The 27,402-nt window shown below is 43.4% G+C and overlaps 2 protein-coding genes across 4 annotated transcripts; one reads left to right on the top strand and one right to left on the bottom strand.

Moving 5' to 3' along the window:
- Positions 1-1,572: 1,572 nt before the first annotated feature.
- On the bottom strand, positions 1,573-13,212 carry GPR161 (G protein-coupled receptor 161). 2 transcript variants are annotated; one of them, XM_083438392.1, is made up of 6 exons: positions 13,017-13,212; positions 9,379-9,790; positions 7,303-8,027; positions 6,736-6,840; positions 6,369-6,488; positions 1,573-5,126 (listed from the first exon to the last, which is right to left on the bottom strand). In XM_083438392.1, the coding sequence occupies exons 2-6, from the start codon at positions 9,744-9,746 to the stop codon at positions 4,879-4,881; spliced, it is 1,566 nt and encodes a 521-aa protein (XP_083294518.1). In that variant the 5' UTR covers positions 9,747-9,790; positions 13,017-13,212; the 3' UTR covers positions 1,573-4,878. The 2 variants fall into 2 exon arrangements, with proteins under 2 accessions (XP_083294518.1, XP_083294519.1); XM_083438393.1 differs by having other exon boundaries at positions 7,981-8,027; positions 13,017-13,149.
- A 4,751-nt stretch (positions 13,213-17,963) lies between these two features.
- On the top strand, positions 17,964-26,597 carry TIPRL (TOR signaling pathway regulator). Of its 2 annotated transcripts, none has more exons than XM_083438852.1 (7): positions 17,964-18,246; positions 19,477-19,656; positions 20,214-20,313; positions 20,431-20,562; positions 21,439-21,534; positions 22,960-23,022; positions 23,704-26,597. In XM_083438852.1, exons 1-7 carry the CDS (start codon positions 18,146-18,148, stop codon positions 23,836-23,838), a joined length of 807 nt encoding a protein of 268 aa, XP_083294978.1. In that variant the 5' UTR covers positions 17,964-18,145; the 3' UTR covers positions 23,839-26,597. The 2 variants fall into 2 exon arrangements, 1 of the variants encoding a protein (XP_083294978.1); XR_014510714.1 differs by having other exon boundaries at positions 17,971-18,246; positions 22,960-23,389; positions 23,650-26,597.
- The last annotated feature ends 805 nt before the right edge of the window (positions 26,598-27,402 follow it).

Genomic DNA, 27,402 nt, shown 5'->3' with positions numbered 1-27,402 from the left:
CACAGAGATGTAAATAGGTGATCACTTGGGAAAGCAAAGGCCCATTGGGGCTTGACCGTGGCCTTTGGCTTGATGATAAGCAAGCTGGACGCCTACAAAGAGGCCAAATGAAGATTACAGTATCTGATGGCCTCTAGTCCACCCCAGCTTCTTCAGTCAACAAATATTCTTATTCTTATGTACTGAAGTTCTCACCCTGGGCCAGCAGGGGGATACTGTAGATAGTGTTCACTCAGGTCCACATAAGCAAATAAGGGATTGAAAGTGACGTTCAGTGATTTGATAGTTACAGAAAATTGCTACTGTTGCATTGTAGTGGAGCTCTATATAAGCAGGCTGGCTGAACCCTTCAGTTCAGTTCTGTTTGAAGAATTGCTGTGTTGTCTGATATGTTCACCCACAACTTAACAGTTTTGCTGCAAGAGATTAACACTAGCATACACCTACTTCTCTGGAAATAGTTTTAGGCAGAAAACAGGTTGTGTGGTTAAAAATGGGTATGTATTGAAGTTAATGTCACAAACTTAAGTAAAGTTGTGGCACCTTAAGACTTGCTATACTTCTAGACAACAGTGCAATACTTTGCATGTCAACTTAGAAGTGAGACCCTGTGAATGCAATGGCTCTTACTCCCAGGTATAGCATTGCAACCTTAACTATATCTATAGGCACTGCTTAGTATTCTGTTTTGATTAAAGAGCTGTGTGGTGTAATGGTTATGGTGCCAGACTAGGACTAAGGAAGCCTAGGTTCAAATCATTGCTCAGCCGTGTTCAGTTGGTGACCTTTGGCCAGTCAGTTTCTCAGCCTAACATGCATCACAGGGTTAAAAAGGTAAAGGTACCCCTGCCCGTATGGGCCAGTCTTGCCAGACTCTAGGGTTGTGCGCCCATCTCACTCAAGAGGCCGGGGGCCAGCGCTGTCCGGAGACACTTCCGGGTCACGTGGCCAGCGTGACATCGCTGCTCTGGCGAGCCAGAGCCGCACACGGAAACACCGTTTACCTTCCCGCTAGTAAGCGGTCCCTATTTATCTACTTGCACCCAGGAGTGCTTTCGAACTGCTAGGTTGGCAGGCGCTGGGACCGAACAACGGGAGAGCACCCCGCCGCGAGGATTCGAACCGCCAACCTTTCGATCGGCAAGCCCTAGGCGCTGAGGCTTTTACCCACAGTGCCACCCGCGTCCCTATCACAGGGTTATGGGGATAAAATGAGAAGGAACCATGTACACGACCCTTGAGCTACTGTGAGGAAAGCTGGGTTATGCATGTAATTAATAATAGTAATAATAATAATCCAGAGAAAATATGTGCTGATAGGCTAAAGATTAAATTACCAGTTAATTGTGTTGTATAAGGCATAAAGGTTCTATAACATACAGGCATTACATAATCCTACTTATAACTTCTGTTATAACATTTTGAAACAAAAGCTTTGTAGAAAATTGTTAAATTTACTGTGGTTTTTTGTGTGCCACCCAATTAGACCTTGTTGAAAGAGTTGATCCTTGCAAATGTCTACTAAATCCCTTATTTTCCTGGCAGTTTTCCTTGGGATAGAAAATCACTATCTTCATACATTTTTTTATTTTTCAAAGCATTCATATAGAAAACCATATATCTTTTTTAACAATTGGGGGAGGGAATACAAAATGAGAATGCATCAACAACAAAAATCTGTATGAGAATATTATTTCATTAACTTACTCTTCTGCTCAGTAAGAGTACCATAAGGAAATAGAGAGAGACCTGATGTACCAAAACAAAGGCCCATCTAATCTGGCATCCTGTTCTCACAGTGACCAACCAGATAGAGGCCTACAGGAAGCTCACAAGTAGGACATAAGTGCAACAGCACTCTCCCTGTCGTGAACCCCAGCAACAGGCTCCAAGAGGCATGCTACCTCTGATGTGAGAAATAACATAGGCATCATGGATTAGTAAACATTTATAGTCTTATCCTCCATAAATTTATCTAATCACCATTTCAAAGTTCTTTGCAATGAAACAGCAAATGCTGACCATAGCTATCTGACTCCTCCATCTATTCCTCCACTACGGAAACAAGGCTGGTTTAATAGGCCCAATTACTCCCAATAGGTTTTTTGTTTGAAATACAGGCAAGAGATACCATATCAGTCTCTTGAAAATACTTTTGGCTTCTTGATTTGGGGCACAAGCTTCCATTGCCACTATGTGACTTGAGAATTACCTGGAGCCTGAGGGAGCTGGTAGCAGTGTCCTGAAGGCACATCAGATGTGACAATGACATGAAGACATTGCAAGATGCCAGGGCTGGCCCAAGATATGCTGCTGCCTGAGGTGAAAGGCAGGATGGTTCCCTGCTCCAGCTCCACCCCAGTTCAAATACAGAGGCTGACTAGACCACCCAATCTCCATGCAGCTTAGAGGGTACAGGTTGGTTTGTATGAAGCAGAGTCCTACAACATCTTTGCTCTCCCTTATCCCAGCATCTGCCACCTTGCACTGCTTAAAATTAGGGCCAGCCCTGCAAGATGCCAGTTCTTCAACAGGTAAAGTTAGGATAATCTTCCCCCCAAAAAATTCACATTGTGTCTATGCTACTATTGCAGTATATCTACTTAGAAGTAAAGACTCTTAAGTTCAATGAGACTCCCAGAAGTGTATTTAGGACTGCAGCCTTAGATGTTAGCCACATTAGCCTCCACCTGGGATTCATCTAGAGTGGATTCCTTAATATTTGAAATATATAATTATTTTCCATTTGCAGTTAAGGAAAGGGAAAAGCAAGTATAAAAATGACGCTGTTGTGTAGAAAGGTTATTAGCAGCAAGAGTGCTTGAACACATTTACCAAAGTTGTTAAGAGCTGCTCTGTATTGCAGAACAGGTGTTATACACAGAATAATACAACATTTCAAAGCTCTTGGCACAGTTGTAACTGTTGTAAACATCATTTGGGTAGATGGTTTGAGAAAAAGTCTGTGCAAAATCTTGGACTCCTACCATCAAAATAATTAGTTACTCTAAAGATTCATTTGTTTAACCAAAGATTGGCAAGTGCTTTTTGTCACGCAGTGATTTACATTACTGAGTGGAGTAATACAAATGGAAACATATCCTTATGAAATTTAAAAGCGCATCCAGAGGTTTTTCAAGCCTCACCTTATGGTATCCTCCACACCCCCTGTAAAGGAAAGGGAGTATTTCAGGGCACCATTTTGCTGTGGTGCTAGGAGGAACACTTAGAAGGGAAAATTCAGCAACTCTTCCATGCACATAAAGGCATTGTTAGCATATTCAATAGGCTATTAGCAGGGATGGGGAACCAGTGGCCCTCCAGATATTGTTGGACTCCAGCACTTATCACCCCCAGCCTGCATGGCTGTGATCCCAACCATATTTACTTGGAAGCCGTTCCCACAGATTTAAGCAGAACTGAAGTGGAAATTAAAAGTGGTCTTCAGGAGACCATGCTAAAGCACCACCACTACAAAGAGTCTCATTTCTCCCTTCTAACCTTAAAGAATTAGTAGCTATGGACATACTGTATGTCTGGAGGTTTATTCATGGCACTTGAAATATGTTTTGACCACTGTATGATAATTATTTAAGTAATCCTACATGGCACAAGTAGGTAAATAGCACCTACTATTTCTGTATGTTATAGATGGGATAAAAGGAGAATTTAAAGGCAAGGTGCCTCGCAGCATGCAATGTTGAATTCAAAGCTGCCCCCGCAAAGCCAGAATTCTGAGCTAACCATTTGCTAATTTTTGTCAAAGCCTGATTAGTGATAGCTATGCAAAACTCCCAATTGTTTCAGCAGACTGAAGGTTTCAGCCTTTCTGTGAAACCCAAAAAAGAAGTGGGGGGGGGGACGGGGGAGAGAAGAAAAGAGGGACAGAGGCTTCCAAGCAGGTGTCTGAAAAGGTTTCAGTTTGACTGAGTATGAGCTGCATTGTGTTGTGGGTGACTTGATGAATTCCAGTTTTCAAACACTCACTTTATGCTGGTTTCACATCACGAAAACCTGATTCACAGCTTACCTGGAAACACTGCCAATGGGATGTAAAAACTGGTTCAACTGTTGTGCATTAGTTAAAACCACACACACTGCACTTCTCAAAAGTCATTAAGGTAAGACTAGACATACATTTCTGCACGTGTCCAACCATAAAACACCTCCAGCTTTACAGTGCCATCCTAACTTATGTCTACTCAGAAGTACTGAATTCAGTGGGGCTCATTCCCAGACAAATGGGGTTAGGATTGCAGCCTATTCATCTCCTTTCCGATCTGGTAAGGAACCAATCCTTGATGCCTGAAAGTTTTCCTTTTCAGTTTCCTTGTCTTCCCCACATCTCTCAGCCATTGCCAAACACTAGACATGACAAACTCCACTTGATCTATTAAGGCAACTGTTGTGTTTCTTTGTACTGTTCTCCAGGAGCATGTGAAGGAAACTGTCACATTTATGAAAGCATAGGGTGGGTGGAGGAAAGGAGCGGTCTCAAATGGATAGTGTCAGTGGGTGGAATTAAAGAAAAAACAAGTAGGAAGAGGATCCTGTAAGGAATCCTGTATCACTTCAAGAAGCAGAGCTTATCATTCATGTTGTGAGCAGCCTCCCTGGTCTACTTCTAATTTCCTTTTCGTTTTGACCTGTTTCCTAACTGAGCAGTCAGTCAGGCACAAGGTGGCCTTAACCCTACCCTGAAGGGCAAAACACATATATTTGACATATGCACACAAATTCTAATACTGTTAAGACAAGACTTCAGGTTTTTTCTTTTTAGATGTCTTTGGACTAAAACCCCGAAGGCCATTTTGCTTTCTTTTCAAAAGGCCCTGTATCGTCCCTAGTGGTTCCGTCTGTTCCTCGTTGGAAGAAATTTCAAGTGTTCCCTTCCTCAATGCTTTGCAGCTGCAGTCTTTGGCCACCGTGGGTCCTGCCCCCACGCCGGGCACCACCGTTGCTGCCTGTCACAGTGCGCACTGCAAACAGAGAGCCAGGTAAAGCGTCTCCACCAAACAAGGTGATCCTCACGTCTGCCTCAATAGCTTTGGCCAGGCTGGATGCGTAGCTGTCCAGAGACTTATGAACGTCAGCTTTTACCTGGAGAACAGAATTCTTTGCCGCTTCTGAACAGAGGAAACAGACAGTTTAGAAGAATGTATGGAAGCCTTGCCCACAAAGTAGCTCTTCAGTGGATCTATTAATACAGATAATTTCAGGATTCTACCATGGAATAACATAATAATTCTAAAGCTAACCAAATGGAGAGTCAAAGCAATGCAAATGCCCTGATATTTTAATCAGGACATCTATCCGTAAACTTAAAACTACAGTGCATTGGCAGCAGATATTGAGGCTGCTCGCAAGAGTCATCTAAATGGAGAAAAAAATGGTTCTGAATTAAACACTGACTTCGGTAATAATAACAGGACAAATACTTGTATCATTGTTTTTTGCACTCAGCTCCATGAGCTAACAAAACACCTGCCCATGCCTGGTCTTACTGGTAGCACAGAAATTACAGGTTATTATTTTATTCAATACCTGCAGCACTAGTTCTGTAAGTTGCCCTTGAACAATTTGCTTAACTCAGGTCCCACTTTATTTTATTGTCTTCTGTGTCTTATCTACTTACAATCTATAGCTCCCCTATATGGGTCCCCTGTTTTTAAAGTAGTTTTCATCCTTCTTTTCTGTATGTTTCACCCCTTGGCTTTTTGCATGTTATTCCTTAGCTTCCATTAGTGAAGAACAGCTGCCATGCTAAAGTATGGCTTAGCAAGACGCGAACAGTTTAGTGGAACCTGATCAAGCTTAGTCACCTCCTGAAGTCACACATTCCCTGCCAGCCTCCCCTGCTCCTTCACTACCTGGAGGAGTTTGGAAGATTCCACCTTGGATTAACCTCAGTTTGTCATGTCATCTAGATCTGGAACAATGGCCAATATTAAATATGTTTAGTTTTAAACCAACTGGTTTCAGTAATCTGAGTTCTGTTGGCTTGTTTGAAACTAGCCATAGTTAGTGTTAACCATAGTTTATTGGTCCAGATGACACACCACACCACAGCTGAACCAAAACCTTCCAAATTGAATATAGTCAAGTACTGTACACAGTGCTTTTCTACTAGAAAAAAGGTGCCAGTAATGTGTGCCGTTGATTGTACTGTACACCTTATGTATTGACTGAAAGGTAAAAGTAGTAAATAAATCATGTTTCATCCAACATCTCTTTTCTTCCACTTTATGTCTCATAGCTGTAAGCTATTTTGACAGAGATCTGTCTGGTTTTTAACATTTGAATAGTACACAGTAATATTTTAAGTGTTTTCTGTCTGCTTTGGACTAAAATACCCAGCCTCAGCACACCTTTAGTTTGTTCCACTTCATCTTCAAAAGTCACAGAGCTCCTCCGTCGATGGGGATAAAGGCAATGTGGGTGATGAACTCCATCAGAACTATAGTCTTCAAGCAGCATGACATCTGTTCCTAAAACAAGACCATGGCTTGTACAGTTAATTTATGGAAGAATTACTATGATGAATACGTGCAAAAAAAATGGGAGGAGGCATTCTGTTGGGCACAGAGGTCCCAGGCCATGGAGGGCTATATAGATCAAGACCTTAAATTGCTAAACACTGTTACCAGTAAGTGCCACTTTTAATCCAGTTTCTTATAATAATAGTTTCTCACAACTTGGAAAATGCAGGTGAAATTTTAAAAAAGGAAGAGTTACCTGAATCCTGAGAGCAGCTGAAACCTGTATCGCCGGTGCTGCTGCTGTGTCCTAAAGTCCTCTCACCTGCCATGAGAGCTGTGAGATGTGGAGAGAGTCCCAAATCTGCAAAAAAGACCTTCAGCATTAGCAAACTACATCCTGGAGAAGTGCTGGGAGATTTAACAAAAGCATGTTCCAAAGTTCCCACGACTTATTATCCAGCTGTTTGATTTAGCCAACAGCTAAACTGCAGCATCTGTACTGAGAGTTAATGAAAAGGCTGCTACAAGTATGTTTGCATAATCCAGAGTTAAACACCAAATGACAGGAATACCATCTCCAAAGGAGACATCAAAGACGGGGAATTTATTGCTCTCCCTTTCAGTGGTAGTGGAATCTGAATGTTTCCCTGTCAACACGAGCAACTGATGTTAAGTAACCTTAACTAACACATTTGAGAGACTACTAATATTTCTTCAACATCAGCTGGCAAGCATAAAAATAATAAAAAGGCAACAAGCCTTTGGGTGAGAAAGTGGTATTTAGAGAAATCATACCATAAGCCATACCACCATGCTTTATTACCTGTGATCCTATTAGAAATACTAAATAATCTGGATGTCCTTTGCCGTTGAACAAATGATTCTCTGTAGTACCGGTCTCCAAAGCACATTCCCAGCAACTCCTTGCGTACCGTTTTATTCCAGAGTCCATAAATCAAAGGGTGGCAAATAGCACTTGTAAAAGACAACCAAGTTGCCAGTGTCTCCAAAGCAGGAGAAATGCTGTCTTTCCCCCAAAGTGCCTCGGATGTAATAACCACCATATAAGGCCCCCATGTGATTACGAAAGCACCAATCACAACCAAGATAGTTATCAAAGCTTTGCACTGATTGGCAGAATAAACAACTCCTTGGAAAGCGTTCCTTCGGCTGCCTGACGAGGACGTTGAAGTGCTGGAGTTTTTCCTCCCATTCCTTTGGGTGTCTTCCTCTGCGATGACCACGCTCCCACAGTGAATCTTCCGCGCTTTAATCCTGGCCACGCGGAATATGAATCCGTAGCAAATCATCATGACTAAGAAGGGCAGCAGCGCGCACCAGATCTGCCAAAAGGCAGTGTAGCCTGCTTCTTTATGCCACGCGGCCACGCACATCCACTTGAACTGGTCAAACTCTAACGAAGACCAGCCAAAGAGCGGAGGAAGGCACCCGATGAGGGAATGCAGCCAGACGTACAGAAGGGCAACAACAGCTCTGTTACCTGTAATCTTCATTGGGTAAACCATCGGGTACAGGACAGCGTAGTACCTGAGGAAAAGTAAAAGGAGGATTCAGCAACCTAACAAAGCATGCAGTAAGAAGGGGAAATGAGTCTTTTCTTTAAAAAAACTTGCTCTTGGTTATTTGAAATTCGCCCCAGTAATCAACCAAATGGGCAACTTCTACAGATACAGCTATTGCATGGTTTGGAGCTCAAAGGACACACAAAGTGATGATGCTAAAATATAAATTGTACAAATCTGTCATTATGGTGCAGTTTTTAATTAGGTATGCTGAAGCACCAGCTGACATTTATGATGTTACATGAATGTGCACACTAAATGTAGTGCACACTAAATTGATTTTTGAATTATGAATTTATTGTTATTCACATTTTATACTGTATTTTATGCTGTTTTTTGTTGCATCAATTAAGTGTTTTAAATTTGTTGCTAGCCGCCCTGAGCCCGGTTTTCTGAACCGGGAAGGGCGGGGTATAAATAAAAAATTATTATTATTATTTATTATTAGGTACAGGGGAGGGTGCTGTCCAACTCAGACGCTGCTTGCAGGCTTCCCATTGTAATCTGGCTGGCCGCTGAGAGAACAAGACGCTGGATTAGATGAGCCATTGGTCAACCCAACTGGATTCTTATGTTCTTATCCTGTTTCCTAGAGTGGCCAGCCAGATGTCTTCTGGGAGGCCCCATAGAGGAATGGTTCTGTCTGATCACTCTTTGATGCTTGTAAGGTAAAGGTAAAGGCACCCCTGACCATTAGGTCCAGTCGTTACCGACTCTGGGGTTGCGGTGCTCATCTCGCTTTATTGGCCGAAGAAGCCAGCATACAGCTTCCGGGTCATGTGGCCAGCATGACTAAGCCACTTCTGGCGAACCAGAGCAGCGCACGGAAACGCCGTTTACCTTCCCGCCACAGCAGTACCTATTTATCTACTTGCACTTTGACGTGCTTTCGAACTGCTAGGTTGGCAGGAGCAGGGACCGAGGAACAGGAGCTCACCCCGTCGCGGGGATTCGAACCACCAACCTTCTGATCGGCAAGTCCTAGGCTCTGTGGTTTAACCCACAGCGCCACCCGCGCTTGTAGACTCCCCCAAAAGTATTTTCTGTCAGGACAACCTTGTCCTGTATTACTTTAAGCTGGGTCTCCCTCTCTGCACAGGTGTATTCTGGCTTGTCTTTACTGCTCACCCACATCCCATCTGTAATGAAAGCAGCAGGATAGCTCAGTTGGTTACAGCCTGGTGCTGATAAGACCAAGGTTGCAGGTTTGATCCCCATAAGGGACAGGTGCATATTCCTGCATTGCAGGGGTTGGGCTTAGATAATCCTCAGGGTCCCTTCCAGCTCTGTGATGCTATGATTCTATGACAACATACCGGTCGATTGCAATGAGTCCAAGAGTGAGCATACTGGCCGAGCTGATCAGCATGTAGAGCAGGGCAGAGAAATTGCACCAAACGACTCCGAAGATCCATTCCCGCCGGATGGAGCTGGTCACGACGAAAGGAAGAACCAGCACGGAGAGGAGGAAATTGGACAGGGTCAGGCTGAAAACAAACTTGTTGCTCAGCGTGAGGAGGTACGACTTCTTGTAAAGAGTGAGGACGATCACCAGGTTTCCTAAACAAATGAAAATGGTGATGACAATAATAGCAATGGACTCTGTAACTCGGCCAGCTCCGTCTTCCAGCACCGTAAGGTTCCCTGAGGCGTTCTCGTTGCTGAGAGGCGAGTTGATGCTCATTGTCGGAGCGTCCTGTGTTGGAGCAGCCAGGACATGCTGGACACCTGAAAAAGAAGAGATACTATATATATTCTCTGCCAATGCAGGTGGAGACTTACTGGCAGATTTTGCACACTCCGTGTCTGTCCTATTCTCTTGAGGAATGCTGCATATATACCATATTGGCCCAAAGTCACACTTTCCCCCCCAAATTCCGACTGTGAAAAGTTAAAGTGTGGCTGATATTTGTGACCTTACGGTATCGCTGCTGAAACAGCTGCCCACGAGGGCCGTCAGGGGTGCGGGACAAGGGTGCCCGTCCCGACTGTGGCTCCCAAGCTTTGCCCGAACCACCAGAAAGAAGGAGGAAGGCCACCAGCAAAGCGGTGTGGCTCCCCCACCAGGAAGCAGCCCAGGAGCGCAAGGGAATGGTGCGCAGCCCACCTTCCGCTCCCAAGCCTCCCCTGAGCTGTGGTAAGGAAGGGGAAAGGCTGCCAGCAAACCAGTCACTGTATTAGGCAGCTGATGACCGTATGGGCTTCGGTGGTGAGAGGGTGCTTGTTTGGGACGGGTGCTTTTTGACCCCCCTTTTGATTCCCAACCACCCTCCTTGGGCAAGCCTCATGTGTGTTCCTCTTGTGTGATTGCACTTCATTGGGCGGATGCCTTTCAGAATCCCCCTCCCCCTCCAATTTTAAGAGTGCGGCTTATATTTGGGTATTGTTTTTTTCCTCCCCTCCCCCCCCATCAATTTTCAAGGTGTGGTTTATATTTGAGTTGTGGCTTATATTCGGGCCAATACAGTAGGTAGTGGGGGATGTCTCAATTGGAAGGCACAACTCAGTGTAAACAAACAGCCACCTTGCCCTGAGGTGAAGGAGAAGAAGCAGAAACAGCTTGATGAGCTGCCACCACCCAGTTCCAATTGCCCTCCTGCAATTGAAAAAAGCTTCTTCAAGATTAGCCTCTTCTGTTTTATTATAAAGTTTTATTGATCATTATTGTTTTAATAATCTACTGAAAAGTGGCACCCATCACCATTTGTAAATTCGTTGAGCACACTTCACATTGAAATTTATGGGACTTCAATTCTAACCATACTTACCTGGGAGTAAGCTCCACTGAATGCAACGGTACTTACTTCCAAGCAGACATGGTTAGGCTTGCACTGTTAGCCTCCAATGTTTTTTCAGTATTTCCCTGACGTTTCAAGAATTTCAGCCAGCTATAGTAGCAGTAGCAAAATTGAGGCGGCAATGAGTTAAGAGTTCATTGTATGGGTAACAGATCTGTCTCACAGTGACTATTGTGTATCTTAATTGCTTGGTAGACAGATAATTCTCTATTTCCCTTTACACCAATTAAATCTGTCCTTTGAGTAATAACAATAATCAACAACAGGGTTAAGTACATAACATTTATTGCATTCCACACAAGCAGATAGCTAGTGATAGGAATATCTCCCTGTTCTAGCTTTTAAATGGAAGCAGGGATTTCTGCCCACAATCTGCAGTACCTTTCTCTGTTGAATGAGCAATAGTGTGCTCAAGAATTCCGAAAGATTTTACACATGTAGGGCAGTAGCAATTCTTACTCATCAGGAGACTCATAGCATTTTCATACATTTAGAAAGGACCAGCCTACTCCCTCCATTGGTTACCACTGGTACCCTGAGCAAGCTGCCCAAAGGTCTGTCAATCAGAGGTATGATTCTAGTCAAATGCAAGCACTTTCTAAGATCCGGTGACATCAACTGGGGGAAATGAATCACTTGCTTAATTCTCACATTGAAATCAATGGGATTTTAAGTGCTCAACATTAGTTTTGCATGTACACCACAGCAGTTTTTCATGCACGGACACAACTGCAACCTTTGCCCTTTTGATCTGGATCTATTAATTAATGCAGAACATGTAATACCACAGTTCAAAAAGGGGCCTACTAATACAGATCAGAAATCCTACACTGTATATCAGCTCTTTTCATCCACAAAAAAAACCAGAACAATTGGTTCCCTCTTTCTTGTGGTGCAGTCCTGTTCGTGTGCAGAAATGTAATACAGTACTATAAAACGGGTAACTAGCTGATGTGGTGCTCTCCAGATGTTGTAGCCAATGGACAGGGATGATGGAAGTTGTAGTCCGGAACAGCTGGAGGGCACCATATTGGCTGCCCTTGCTATGAACCATATGGGCAAGACCAATCATGTGAGCCTTATCTTCAAATATCTAAAAGGCTGTCACATGGAAGATGGAGCAAGCTTGTTTTCTCCTGCTCTGGAGGGCAGGACCTGAACCAATGGATTCAAGTTACAAGGAAAGAGATTCTGAGTAAACACCAGGAATAACTTTCTGAAAGTAAGAACTGTTGGGCAGTGGAACAGACTCCCATGGGACGTGGTGAACTCTCCTTCTTTGGAGGTTTTAAAGCAGAGGTTGGATGGCCTTCTGCCATGGATGCTTACAGGAGGTTGATGCTCCTCAGAGCCCCTCCCAACTCTACCAGTCTAGGATTCTTCCCCCAAGTGCATTGCTTCATTCACACATTTGCTAGCGACACGGGGTTCCTCCACGAGGCAGTAACTCCTTCCCGCACAATTGTGTGTGTGTGAATCAATGGAAGCCGTCTGTGATCTTAAGCAGGCCTAGAGTTGCATGCATCAAACGACGGATTCGGGCAACGAAGCTTCCCCATCTCATTCGCTTTTGGGTGTGAGATCTGGGGATCCCTGCCAGCCCAAGATCTCGTCACCCGTCGAAAGCAACCCAAACGCAGAGAAGGCCGTCGGTTCCGAGTCCCCCACTCCCTGGATGCTCTCGACACGCCACCCTGAGAAGTGGACGAAGCCCTCCGCTTCTCCCCAGCCGTCTTTCCGCCTTGTATTCCCCCAGTCCCCGGAGCTGCCCGCACCCAGCCGGGCTTTTTTCATTTTTGCTCCGTGCAACCGTCTTTGGAGCCCAGCCCTTTTTCTCTGGAGCTGCCACCCGTGGAGGCGTGGAAGGGGCCGTGGCGGCGGCGGGGCTCTCCGCGCGCCTCCCTCCCTCCCTCGCCCGCTTTGCCAGCCGCGGAGAGAGACAAAGCCGGTTCTGTCCCGCAGCCGCGGAGGCCCCGCCAGTTCGGGGGCCGCCCAGAGCCCGCCCGGGGGCCAGAGGGTCCCCCTCCGAAGAGGCGGCCAGCCGGGACCTCCTCTCGTACACAATGGCCCCTCCATTGCGCGCGCGCGCGCTCTCGCCCTTGCGCGCACCTTCCCTTCATCCCGGGCTGGGGCGCGGGGAAGAGAGACCCACTCACCGTCAGACCCGGCCGATCTCCTCCTGCTGGACCGTCCAGGGCCAGCGGAGTCAGGTTACCGCGCCCAGGACCCCCCACAGCCGCCGCCGCCAGACTCCCAGAAAATGCGCCCGACCCCCTTTCCTCCCCGTCCATCCTCCCAGCTACTCTTCCCCATCCCGCCAGTCCCCGTTTCGCTCCTCCCATTCCCCCACCCGCTCCTCCCCTCCTTTGTCCTTCCCCAGTTTGCTGCCCCTCTTTTCATATCGCCTCTTGATCTTGCGCGCTCGCGGGGCGAAAGAGAGCCAAGGCTCCGCGCTTGCCTGCGAGTCAGCGCCGGGCAGCGTGAGGAAACGACGCCGAGGCTCGCCCTGGGCAAAAGTGCTGCCTTGCCTTTTAGAGACCAGGCGGTTTACTCGAAAACCAGCAGCTGGGAGATGTTCCTAAGCAGTACTCTGGTTCGCCGCCAGTATTAAACAGTTTATATTATATAGCTGTTCTCCCCTCCACCCTCTGGATTCCTGTCTTTCACACTCCATAAACTTTCTCTCTCCCCTCCATTTTGCTGTGCACCAGACTCAACACGGAGAGAGATTGGAAGAGAAAGGAGTATTTGTCGGAAAGGGATGGAATCCACAGTATTTTAGGGCAATATCAGAACAGAACACAAAGCTAATTTTGCAAAAAGGGCTTTCGCTCAATGACACAAAGCACCTTCAATGAAGTTACAGAATTCAGCAGGTTTTCCAACAGTTTGCATCCTAGTCCATCAAACTAAAGCAGAATTAAGGAACCTGCAGCCCTCTGCTTAATTTCATGCAGCCCTTGGTGGCAAAGAGTGGAAAGGAGAAGCCGGTGGAGGAAAAGAAGTTGTTCCACCCAGTTTTGGTTCCAGGCCTGCCCACCTCTGGAACGCAGCCCTGGAAGATGACTCCTGAGGGATTCAAGTTGCCCATGCCTGAGCTAAATTCTTCTGACTGATCCAAAATGAATTAACCTGAGAGCCAGTGTGGAGTAGTGGCAACACTGGCTTCCCCCAAAGAATCCTGGGAACTGTAATTTACTCTTCACAATTCCCAGTGCCATTAACAAACTACAGTTCCCAGGATACTTTACGGGAAGCCATGGCAGCGGTGTAAATATGCTTTAAATGTCTGGTATGGATGTGTCTGGCTAGGATTGAGAAGATCTGGCTGCAAATCTCGGCTCGGGCATGAAGCTCACTGGGCAAAATCTCTTCCTTTACCTATTTCACAAAGCTCTTTTTTTTTTTTTTAGAGAGAGAGAGAATCTTTATTAATTTTTAAAATAAATACAAAATAAAAACAACATCAAACTTCTACATCAGCAAGGGGAGAATAAGGAAAACTACAATGGATAAGAGAAAGGTAAAATAATACCCTCCATTAATCCATGCGATGCATCTTTTATAATCACAATACAAGGGATTGAGAAATCACTTAATCCTATTCTTCTACAACATAGTCGCTCTACAAACATTGTTTATGTTCCATCTCTGTTGTATTGATGTATATATATATAAATTGACCAAATAGCATAAAAATGATCCGATTTAGATTCTCCCCTAGTTACTTTTCTTTGATATGTAAGATCATAGAATCATAGAATCATAGAGTTGGAAGAGACCACAAGGGCCATCGAGTCCAACCCCCTGCCAAGATGCTCAGAGAGAGCTATATCCCAGACTATAGTAAAGGTAAAGGGACCCCTGACCATTAGGTCCAGTCTGGGGTTGCGGCGCTCATCTCACTTTATTGGCCGAGGGAGCCAGCGTACAACTTCCGGGTCATGTGGCCAGCATGACTAAGCTGCTTCTGAACCAGAGCAGTGCACGGAAACACCGTTTACCTTCCTGCTGGAGCAGTACCTATTTATCTACTTGCATGTTGATGTGCTTTCGAACTGCTAGGTTGGCAGGAGATCCCAGACTATACCAAACCAATAATCAATGGAGAGAGGTGAATAAGTTTTCCATTTGCTGGCCATTGACATTTTTGCCACCACTAGTAACAGAAAGATGAGTGTCTCCTGTTGCACAAAGTTTTAAGGATGAAAAGGCAGTAAGAACTGTGTATATCACCCTGAACTCCTTGGAGGAAGATTTTATAGTTCTCTTACAGTTGAGTTACAAATTCTACACACTTCTTTGGGGTTGTGTATAGCATGGATTAGCAGCTAGGCTTGTGAGCTGTTGAAAGACGACTGCATCTGGCAGCTTCTGAGTACATATGGGTTACTTTTGTATAGCTGAGTAACAGCGACACGTAAAAATGAGTTTCAGCTATTCTGCAATAAGAAAAACCATATTATTTGTGAGATTAAACATTCTTAAATTGTTTGAAAAAAGAAAACTTATGATGTACAGTAAATGGAGAAGAGTCCTATATAACATCTATAAATATGTATCTGGATTCAGCCAGTCCTGGCTGTAGGAATAAGGCTACTGCGAACACTCAAGAGCTGGCCTAATTTCATCTCTGAAATTTGGAAGAGTAAGATAAACATGCTTTCTAGCCAAAAGAAAAATCCTTTTGCTCACTGGGTGAGCTTGCTATATCACTGAGTGTTGGAAAAGAAAACTCTGTGGGTGGGTGTTTCCTAAATGCAGTTAAGCTGCTGGCAAGTGTTAGAAGACACAGAAAAGTTAAAAGCAAGCATTTCGTGTATGTAACATTTGCTTGGTTTTGTTAATAAATGAAGAGTTATGATGAAGTAAGCGTTTTGTTTATTCAGTGTCTTTCCTTGCTCTTCTCTACCCACGTAGCTCTATCCAACTGGCAGAATTTAAAGCACCACTTCATTCCCTATTTAGATTAAATGATAAATAGAAACTGTTAATTGGGCAGTTGAAGGAACAAAGGAAAAGTATGTGCTTGGCCAGAAAATGAAAACATAACAGATTTTTGATGAATTTTGATGAGGGATATGGAATATGAGGGTGGAGTGTCCACTGGAGGATTTTGCCACACCCTGGGCAGGGCACCTTCAACTGGCCATCCCTTAGCCTGGACAACAGTTGCTGCTCCTTGTTCTCAGGGGAAGGGCAGTCCGGTGTGCTGGAGCGAGAATGGAAGGATGAGCAGAAGCTGCTGCCTACCCCCATCCCCAGGGGAACATAAGAAATTGCCATATACCAAGTCATTAAACACTGATTTATAAGTTGTCCACAACTCACTTCCATAAAGCAGCATGGTTAACAGGCAAGCCTGGTTGACCTTGATCTTGGTTGTTAGCATCACATTCTCCCACAGCCTTTTGGAGAGGCGAACCAATGCCACAGCTGCCTTGCCAATAAGCTTGTCCTCTCAGTGGCGTCTACACTGGTTTGGTCACATCCACAGAATGGAAGATGGCAGGATCCCCAAGGACGTGCTCCGCAGGCTGGCTTCAGGCACTAGGCCGGTTAGCAGATCAACTCTGTTACAAAGATGTCTGCAAATGTGACATGAAGGGTGGCAACATTAACCATGCCCTGCGTGAATCCCCTGCAGACAACCACAGTGCCTAGAGAAAGACAGTCAGTTTGTGTATCTACAGCAGTGGCAGCGGTTCTCAACCTGTGGGTCCCCAGATCTTGTTGGACTACAACTCCCATCATCCCTGAGCTCTGGCCTTGCTAGCTAGGGGTTGTATGGGATGGGAGTTGTAGTCCAACAACATCTGGGGACCCACAGGTTGAGAAAGGTTGGACTAGAGGGAGAGTAACTACTGGGAGGAGCAAAAAGAGAAGCAACACAATGGTGCGCCTAACCAGCATAACCAGAAGCCTTCATCCACCCCACTTGCAACAAAACATCTCTCCCGTAACAGTCTCTACAGTCACAGGAGGCACTGTGACTCTGCAACTGTTTGACTTTACCCGCGAAGGCGCACTCTTCCACTGTCTCCAGAGACAGACAGATGCCAACAACATGATTTAGACAATGTAAAAATAAGGACCTAGTGCATTCATTGGCCAGACTATTGAATAGTGAGAGCAAATTTAGTTCTTAGTTCTCAGCTGGGTATCATTCTGGCTGCAAGAGCGAGAGGTTTGTTGTTAAATGAAAACTAAAAATTCAGAAAAGATGCGTTTGAATATCCTTGAGGGAGTCAGGTCCTCCTGTGGCTACAGGGCTGCATAAAAAGCAGATACTCAGCAGATGCAACCCCCATGTCTCCATATGGGGAGGACTGCACCAATTGAAGTTGTGCTTGCAACACAGCCTTTAAAGGCATGGGAGCCTGTCTACCACTTAAAAAAACAAAAAAACAAAACCCTATGCATTTTTTGGGTAGACACGACGATTCTGTGGAAAACATTGCACCTATGGGTTACATACACTCCCGGGCTATTTCAAAACTACATAGCAGGTAGAAAATGAACGGCCATCACTTTAAGCATGTCGCTTTCTGTTTAATTTCTGCTTTCTTTGAGGCTTTGGAGAGGGCAGAAACTCCGCACCCACCAACCAGGTGTAATCCCTGAGAAGAAAACAAATGAGGCTCTCATCCTTGTTTAATAATAATAATAATAATAATAATATTTTTTATTTATATCCCGCCCTCCCCAGCTGAAGCTGGGCTCAGGGCGGCTAAGAGCAATAAAATAATACAGCATTCTAAAATCATTTCAAATCAAATTGATGGCAACCATTGGGCTAGAGTTCTGTGAAGATTGCCAAAGGAGGGAGTCAGGCTGGTGGTCTTGCAGGCCCTGCGGAAAGATGTCAAGTCCCGCACGGTTTTGTAGTCTCTTTTGCCCTTTGCATGGGGTTTGGGGAAAAGGGGGCGCAACTACTGCAAACGCCTCACCGACAAAGGGCCTCCCTGCTTGAGTTTCCCCACTGATTCATATGCATTTGCCCCGCACATGGGAGACGGCACCGGCTTCAACCAAGAACCGGAAATGTTACTAGCGAAAGACCGCAGCCTCTTTTGCAACGCACATGTGATGAACCCGGAAGCGGAAATAGGGTTCTTTCTATTTCCCGAGGCGGCTGTTTGGGGGAGGGGGAAAAAGCAACAATAGACCCCGCTACTAATTCCTCCGACGGCTCCTTTTCGGGGTTTTCCTCCTGGAAGGGTCTTCGGAAGTCGCTCTCTCTCTCCCGCTTCTCCCTCTCTATGCTACTTCCATCGCCGCAAACATGATGCCCGTATTCAAGAGCAGCCGGAGAGACTTCACTTTCGGGCCGTGGAAGCTGACGGCCGCTCGGACCCACATCATCAAGTCGTCGGAGTCCGAGAGGTGCGAGGCCGGGGCCGGGGATGCCAAGGAACACTGTCGCCAGAGCCTCCTCTTTTGTGTCGGCCGAGCCCTTCAGGTTGCAGCGGGCCAGTTAGGATGGCCGGCGGCTTTTATTGATGGGATTTCAATGAAAACAAGCCCGGAAATCTTCCTGGGCGGCTGAAACGTAAAGTGACAATCCCCCCCCCCCCCCCCGACCGACAGCATTTTCCATTTTCCTAAAAATCCCATCTGATCCCAAGTGTGCAGAAAGCAAATGCTTTGCAGGAGGGCGGGGATGCTTTTAAGGTTTCTGGACCGGCATGCTGTTTTAAGTAATCAAGTTACAAGTGGTACCTCGGGTTACATACGCTTCAGGTTACAGACTCCGCTAACCCAGAAATAGTACCTTGGGTTAAGAACTTTGCTTCAGGATGAGAACAGAAATTGTGCTCCGGTGGCATGGCAGCAGCAGGAGGCCCCATTAGCTAAAGTGGTGGCTTCAGGTTAAGAGCAGTTTCAGGTTAAGAACAGACCTCCAGAACGAATTAAGTACTTAACCCGAGGTACCACTGTATAAGGTTTCTGCCAGACAACTAAGTCCTCTGATCAATCAGATCATATACACTTCACTTGTTATTTATTAAGCGATATGTTTGTAGTTTACTTTCTTGCTTTCTGAGGGCTGCTTCGCGTGCTGCTACATTTGTGGCAAATCCTCTTGTTAAATGCTAATGTGTAATGATTCGACAAGCGTGTTTGTCGTGCCCATGTGCTGTGAAGGTATTGTGGTAAATTGCAGCTTCCAGTGAATTAACCTCATGTGGTCTTCCTGAGGACTTATGAGACAGACCAAAAATGAAAGGAACATCTTAAGTAAGCACAGCTGATTCAATGTTACTATACATTGGTACCTCGGGTTACATACGCTTCAGGTTACAGACTCTGTTAACCCAGAAATAGTGCTTCAGGTTAAGAACTTTGCTTCAGGATGAGAACGGAAATCGTGCTCTGGCGGCACGGCAGCACCAGGAGGCCCCATTAGCTAAAGTGGTGCTTCAGGTTAAGAACAGTTTCAGGTTAAGAACGGACCTCCGGAACGAATTAAGTACTTAACCCGAGGTACCACTGTATTTGGAATTAGATGTGGCATATTGTAATATTCTTCAGAACAAATTATGTCTCTGTTTTAAATTATGTGGTTAGTGTGAAATAGTTCCAAAGTGACATACCTTTCTTGTTTCCATGCAGATTAGCTGAAGAACTACACATGCCTTGTGTTCCAGAAATGATGTTTGGAGACAATGTCTTAAGAATTCAACATGAATCTCTCTTTGGAATAGAGTTCAATGCAACTGATGCCTTAAGATGTGTAAATAACACTCAAGGTATGGTTAAAGTTGCCTGTGCAGAGGAGTGGCAAGAAAGCAGGTAATAAGATATAAAATTAATCTAATCTAATATGGCAGAGTAATACGTTCAGCTACTTTGGAGCAATAGCTTAGATTTTTACTTTTTATGTCACCCACTTGAGATGTAACCTGGATAAATGCTTAATGCTTGTCACTTTCTCCCTTAACATAAATAACATATTGTACATTTTCTCTTTCCCTCGAGTCATGGTTTTTGAGATCGTGATGTAAGGGAACCACCCACTAACAGTGTCTCATATGCTTATTACTTCTTGAGTCCACAACTTTAGTTATGATGAAGTAGGATTCTGACATTTCTGCCTGGTAATACAGATGCACTAGCCAACAACTTTGAGCAAAAAACTTGAGCAAAAAAAATTATATGATTTCTGATCTAGAATAAACAAAACTGATATTGTACAGCTGATAATGTTATGTCAATCTTCAGCATCTCTAGGAATTTGCAAATATACAGGCAACATTTCCATAGACTCTATTAAAAACAGTCTATCCTTTGTAGAGATCCTTTGGTTCTGAAACTGACATGCTACATGGTTGTGTATCTTTTCCCCTGAGGTCTGAGCCTGAGCACACAAAGGAAGTTGTTAAACCATATGACTGGACCTATACAACAGATTACAAAGGAACTCTTCTAGGTGATACGTTAAAGTTAAAGGTACGTTCTTAAATCTGCTATTAATGGCTGCGTACTTTGTAGTACTAAGCAGTTAAACAATGTCTGAAGACCACTCTTATAAAATACATAACTTTTAAATTATTTTGCCTCTTCCAGGTTTCTCCCACAACAGAACATATAGATACAGAGAAACTAAAAGCCAGGGAACAGATTATGTTCTTTGAGGAAATACTTCTGTTTGAAGATGAACTTCATGATCATGGAGTTTCAAGCCTGAGTGTAAAAATAGTGAGTTTGGTCACTTTGTACATGTTATATCTTACAGTAGGAAATGCCTTTAGAGTTTGACTGAAGGAAAAAACGAAAAGGTGTAGTGCCCAAACTTACATTTCTTTCTCTGTGTTAAAGATATTCCATTAAGATGTCAGCTAGTTCTCCCCTGCCCCCCCCAGGCCAACAGAAGCTCAGTATTATATTGGTTTGTGTATAGTACTTATAAATTGCTTAAAAGCCTATTTTGATATTAAGCAATATAATAAAAAATAACCAGTAATGATGGGCTGGATGCAGTTTCCACCCCAACGTTTGCTTTGCTTAAGACTTTGAGACAGGAAGGATCTAGCTTATGACGTTCCATTCAAAGGACAAGATTATTATCTTGTGAAGGCTATTCCGATTCAATTGAAGTTCTGTACTGATATTAACCTGATACTAACTTGCAGTTGGCACTTTATTATTTTTGTGAAATCTGAGATGCCGTCTGAAGATTTAAATCTGAGTTTCTGATAATAATTACTTTGTAACAATGTATATTCTGTAACACTAAAGTTGTGATTGGTATGCATATTGTTGTTTTTGTAAGACTTTGTATTAAAATTGAGTACAGGTCAGACATTTTAGTTAAGCTTTACTCTTGCATAATATTTACATTTTTAGAGGATAAATACCCACAAGAAAGTATTTTAGTTGAACAGTGGAAAAAGAGCTACACACTGAAGTTTTTATTAGGACAAACGCCGGCTCTCTCGACCTATAGAGCGAGATGAGCGCTGCAACCCCAGAGTCGTCCGCGACTGGACCTAATGGTCAGGGGTACCTTTACCTTTTAAGTGCAAAATATTGTAGGTGTGTGCAAGTGCATATTATTTTTCCTGTTTTTCACAGAGGGTAATGCCTTCAAGCTTCTTTGTGCTCTTGAGGTTTTTCTTGCGAGTTGATGGTGTGCTTATCAGAATGAATGATACAAGAATTTATCATGAGGTAAGGAAATGCTTATTTTGTTTTAAGACCATAAAATGGTTAATATTTAGAAATGAAATGCCATATGCTGTGATTTATACGTTTATTATTATTATTTATATTGTCTAGCCAAAGCCATTACAAAATATATATTTATATATAGAGAGAGCGCTCTTTAGCGATATCGTGATAGGTGTAGGAAGATGGCTTCCTATTTCTTAGGAATTGTCAATCTAGTTTGAGTAGGTTCCTGGAGTCTTAAGAAGACCAAGTACAGACTGCACATGATTTTTGTCCCCTTAGAACTGTGCACCCTTAGTAGATTTATGCAAGGGCACGGGGGGGGGGGCAGTTGCCCTGGAGTAACCATAATCTCTGGTTTCCCAGCTTTCTTTTTTTAAAAAGAGTAAGTTCCTACCATTTGTAAATCCTGTGATATGAAGCAAAATGTGCAGTCCCTTTTTTGGGGGGAGGGAACCAGCTTGCTCTCTCCCCCTTCAGTGTTCTCCCTCCCCCCCCCCCCCCACGGAGGAGGGAAGCATTCGCTCCATAACATGCACAGACATTTCCCCTTACTTTCTAGGAGGAAAAAACTGCGTGTTATGGAGCGAAAACTACGGTAATTCTGTCACTCACAAATGATATGGAAAGATTGCTTAGGTATTATTTCAAATTGGTCTTGCTTGATTTAGTTGGTTCCATACGATCTGGGTAATTTTCATTACTTCAAGGATATTGTTGGTGAAAGACACAATTGGTACATTACTTGTTCAGATTTGTAGATTAGAGGATGTCAGAAACTCATCTTCATTGAAAATGATAGCAATTTAAGGTCTGATGCAACAGATTTCTGTCTTAGTTTAGTCTAAATGGTAATGGGAAAAGTATGTTTTCAAATCCAACCACCTGCGTTGTCAATTTACATTTAATTTCTGTGTATTAAATTCACATTTATTGAAGTAAATCTGGGAATCTGATGTGAAATACCCACATAGTGGAAGTGGCCCCCAGTTCCAGTCACCACACAGAGGCAGCTTAAGGTCCAAAATAGTCCACTGCTAGGAAGATAAAGCTTCAGTAATACAGTTTTGAACGTTGATATATACATACAGCTTGTAGGCTCTGCAGATACAGATCTAGACAAATGCAAAATATTTCTGTTGTTCCAGCAATACAAGATGTAATACAGACTCTGAGTCAAGTACAGACTTACTGACTGACAAATGAACTGATACACCTTAAGGACCTATATAGTTGGCACTGGGCAGTTGCCATAGCAATTGGCTTGGCTGACGCTGCACCTGTCGGCTTATCTCATACAAGAGGTGATTTGTGCCCATGACTGGAATTAACCTCTTCCCCATGACCAGGCCTTCCAACATGTCTGTCTGTAGAATCTTATATTATTTTATGCAGTTACATTTCCGCTGTTTTCTTTCTTACTAGGCTGATAAACACTACATGCTACGGGAATACACCTCGAGGGAAAGCAAAATATCAAGCTTAAAGGTATTAACATTTTAAGCATGAGCGTCTTTCTCTTGTCAGTGTTGGTAACATCTTGAGGCAAATTACTTTTTGATAGGGCACTGGCAGATGCTACCTTTCATGAGCATGTACAAGGTTTTATTACCAGGGAAATGAAATTTAAAAATTATTTCGTGTATTAAGACCTTTTTTTATTAATAATGATTTTTTACTGAGCTTTTTACTGCACTTTTTCACTACCTGGACATGTTTCTCAAGCTGCCCATTTATGGGCGAGAGACTCGCTTTGAAGCAGAAATTGGGTAGTGTTAACATGTGTAAAGGTTATATGAACAATATGAATAATTCTAATTTAAGTTTAACAGGGCCCCTTTTAAGTCTGTATACCGTATTTTTCGCTCTATAAGATGCACCAGACCACAAGACGCACCTAGTTTTTGGAGGAGGAAAACAAGAAAAAAAATATTCTGAATCTCAGAAGCCAGAACAGCAAGAGGGATCGCTGTGCAGTGAAAGCAGCAATCCCTCTTGCTGCTCTGGCTTCTGGGATAGCTGCGCAGCCTGCATTCGCTCCATAAGACGCACACACATTTCCCCTTCCTTTTTAGGAGGGAAAAAGTGAGTCTTATAGAGCAAAAAATACGGTAGATATGTTTTCTCTTTGACTGGGCTCTGCATAATTCTTTCTCTTTTGGTTTTAAGCATGTTCCTCCACCCCTTTTCACGGATCCTAATGAGGTTGCTCAGTATTTACCTGTCAAGGAGAACATGTGTGAGAAGTTGGAGTTCCCCGAGAATTTGCATCCTGAATCTGAAGCAGCACCAGAAGGCACTTAAGTGGGATCTCCGTAATTTTGTGGACTTGAAACAGACCTTGTTCTGGAGACCATGTAATGCCTCGGTTGTTGTCACTGAAGATTTATCTACTTGCTAGATACAGATCTATTTGGATGTCTGACTAAAATTTCTGTAGCTGTGGATGGGCAGGAGCAGGGAGCCAATTTCAAACTTTTGCTAATGTTTTTGTTGTGTCTATTTCAAATGTGCCCTGACACTGGTTCTGGACTGGAGTTACCTGACATTGGAGAAAAAGCCCACAAATCACCAGTAATTCTTTTGAAGCATACAGCATTTCAAGAAAGTTTAGTGGGTTTAGGAAAAATCAAGACTCATTCATAAGCTCAAACAGCTCCTAAGAACTTTGTTTTAACATAGTCTTTGTTATACAAGGGCCTTGTTGCATAAGATTCATAGGACTAAGCACATTGATCACTGATGCTTGGTAAGTTTTTGGATCTCAGTGGATGGTATTACTCTTTTAATCAGTTGCATGGTGTCTGTCTTTAAATATGAAATACATGAGAAACACTATTTGGCCTTGTTCACATGCAACATTAAACCGTAGTTTAAAATAAACTGGTTTTGCATAAATGAGCTCTCCCTGGCTTCTGTCTGTGGCACACAGAGGAGGAAACAAGCCTGGGTTGGAACATGTGACATGTGACCCTCTGCTTGTGATTTGATTCTTGCCAAACCATGAGTGGTAAACGAAGAAGAAACCTTGGCTTCCACTTATGGTTGGTGTAGCTTAGTCAGAAGTGGTGGGTGATTTCATGGGTGAAATAACGACGTGTAAAGTATGGTTTAATTTGGTATGCGAACTAGGCTGATGCCTTCTAAATGAAACTAAGGGCAGCACTGAGTGTTGTATACTGCTCATGGAGCAAGATTTTACTTTCCTACCCAAGCATACATCCAAAATCTCACCCTCTGGAGCAAACTGAGGATGCTAGAGGGGCTACAACGGGGAGACAGGGAATGTGAAGTCCTGTTGTGTGAGCAAAAGTCTCACAGACATCATTAAGTACAACACAATGACCGTTTCATAGATCTTGGAAAAGCAATTTAACAACAGTTTGGAGGCAAAATGGAACTTGGTTTGCAAATTGGGGCTTTCTTTGCTCCTCGCCCTACATTCCGCCAAAAGCAACTCCCGAGGACTGAGGGTCCCTCCAAATGCAATGGAACAGAGGAATTGGAAAAAATGGACAGGGCTTCCAATGTGCATGCAGAAGTCCCATTTCCATTTGTGCAAGATACCTTTGGATCAAAGCCAAAGAGTTGCATAATCAGTTTGGTCCAGTAGTGTTTCACGGTAGGTTGCTTTCTAACAGTTTTGATGGAGTTGGTTCTTAAGCAAGCTAGGCATTTTTAATAGGGAGTAATCGTTGAAATGGATTGCACAGTACCATATTCTTGGTGAATGTTACCTCCCACTAAAAAATAATAATTCTGAGAGTTAATATTGATTACATTGCCAGAATATGTAAATTCATGAGATTCCTTTATATGGTGTCAGTAATTTACTTCGTAGTAGTCTACTTCAAATATGTTTAACTTGTAATTTTAAGTTATCAATATTTTAACTTAAAACAATTACAAAGATATTCATATTTGTGTTCAGAGAGTAATCTGCTACCAAGCCCTTTTCCTGCCTTTCTAATGAGCTACGGTATATGTTTTGGATGAAAACCTGTGTTTCATGTGTTTTGTTCTGGTCCTGTTGTTTTTTTCTAATAAAAAAAGAGATTAATTGTACTGCTTGCAGGAGATGGGGGAAGTGTGTTGTGTGTTTTCCCACCCCTCCAAAGGAAAAGTTAAGTTGGGATTCCCACCCCTCCAATGGCAGTGGAAGTTTAGAGATATCCTGCTAATAGCATATGCATTTCTGCTGCCATGACAGTATTTCTTCAGTTTCACATGACGGTGAAGAGTCTGAGCAACTGTTTCAGGCTTGCTTGTTTTTCTGTGCCACCAATTCATTTTTCAGTGGTGAGCAAGAATTTCTTTTTCTATTCTACATTTCCCCACTTCTGAAACCTATTTGCTTTGGAGTTTCAAAGCAGTCAAATGCTATGCATGTTTAATAGGAGTTCCCTTGAACATTGTAGGACTTATTTCTGAGTAAACACGCATAAGATCGGAATACTGAGTTTTAAAGGTGGATACCAAAGGATCAATAGTAAAAAGGTCACCACTGAAGATACCTGCATATGACTTCATGAAAATCACTCAGTGATGCAGTTTGTACTGCAAAGCGATTCTTCTAAAGAATTGAGTATGTATAACCTGTAAATAACATGCATGTGTCGACACCACAATTTATGCAGATGGTCAGCTGATTTTGTAATTCTTAGGAATATCTCAGTTTCTCATACTGTTAATTTTGTTGTGGCTACCTTTCTCTTCTTTCATTATTACCAGTCAAATAATAAACAGAACAAAGATGATGATAGCCTGACCTGGCGAAGGAACCCGGGTGAAAATAGACACAGAAAGTTGAAGGACAAAGGACGGACAAGCAAGTCTCTTGTGCTAAAGATACCCTCAGTATCTTTAGCACAAGTCTATTGAAATGGAGGGAAATTGCACTGTATAGCTCCCTTTCATTTCAGTGGGATTTGTGCAGAAGCAGTTTAAAGATTTTCACACACAAAGGCCTCTCATATTGTCCTTTAGTCAGCCAAATAAGTGATGGTTTGTACTATAATCAGCTGTTGGTAAATAAAAATGTACGGCACATTTTAATCTCTCAATTTCCAGTTGTCTTTACTGTGAGAAAGAAATATTTTCCTTAAGTAGCATGGTAATAACATTAGATTGATCTAAAGCTCTGTTGTAGGAAGCTGTTCAATTGGACTCCAGTTCCCATCAGCCCTAGCCAGTGTGGCCAAGGATCAGGGCTGGTGGGAGTCCTGGTAGCAACATCTTTAGGGTCACAGGCTCACTACCACCTCCCTTATAGCGTCCATAAATTCTACAAGTGGGATTGTATTCTGTTAACTACCTCGATGGCCAGTGTGGACGCTATTAAAAGATCACATGTGGAAGGGAATGTATTGACCGTTTATATGCCTGAGTTAAAACTGGGATACCACTTAAACACCCTGTTTTCTCCCCCCATGTGTTATTTTGCATACTATACCCTAGTGCTGTACATCTTGAAGACAGAAGATGGCACTGTCAACCTTCAATGAAAGAAGCAGCTGTGGATCTTTGCATTTAGTCACATCTCGTTTAGCATTAGGAAATGCATATTGGCATCTAACATGAATATTTTAAAATGAATAACTGCACAATTAGGTCTGCGGCCAGTGTGGCGTTGCCATTTCACCCTTCAGTCCCATGCTATGGTCCAAACAAAAATCATGAGAAGTGTTATTTACGTATGTTAAGAAAGCTTTCAGTGGGGCAACAGTTAAAACATTTTAATGATGGGTAGTGTGTATATGCTACAACCACATTTACACACTGGCCCAAACTTGACACTTTTTAGTACCGTAATTGGGTTTTGATTTTAAGTAACAAAAATCTGTCTGGGGAAAATACTCTGAAAAAGAT

This window comes from Podarcis tiliguerta (genome assembly GCF_965153285.1).
Source record: "Podarcis tiliguerta genome assembly, chromosome: 4".
In the NCBI taxonomy this organism is placed as follows: Eukaryota; Metazoa; Chordata; class Lepidosauria; order Squamata; family Lacertidae; genus Podarcis; species Podarcis tiliguerta.
Note: the sequence above shows the minus strand (reverse complement) of the source record. Positions and strands in the feature narration are given on the sequence as shown.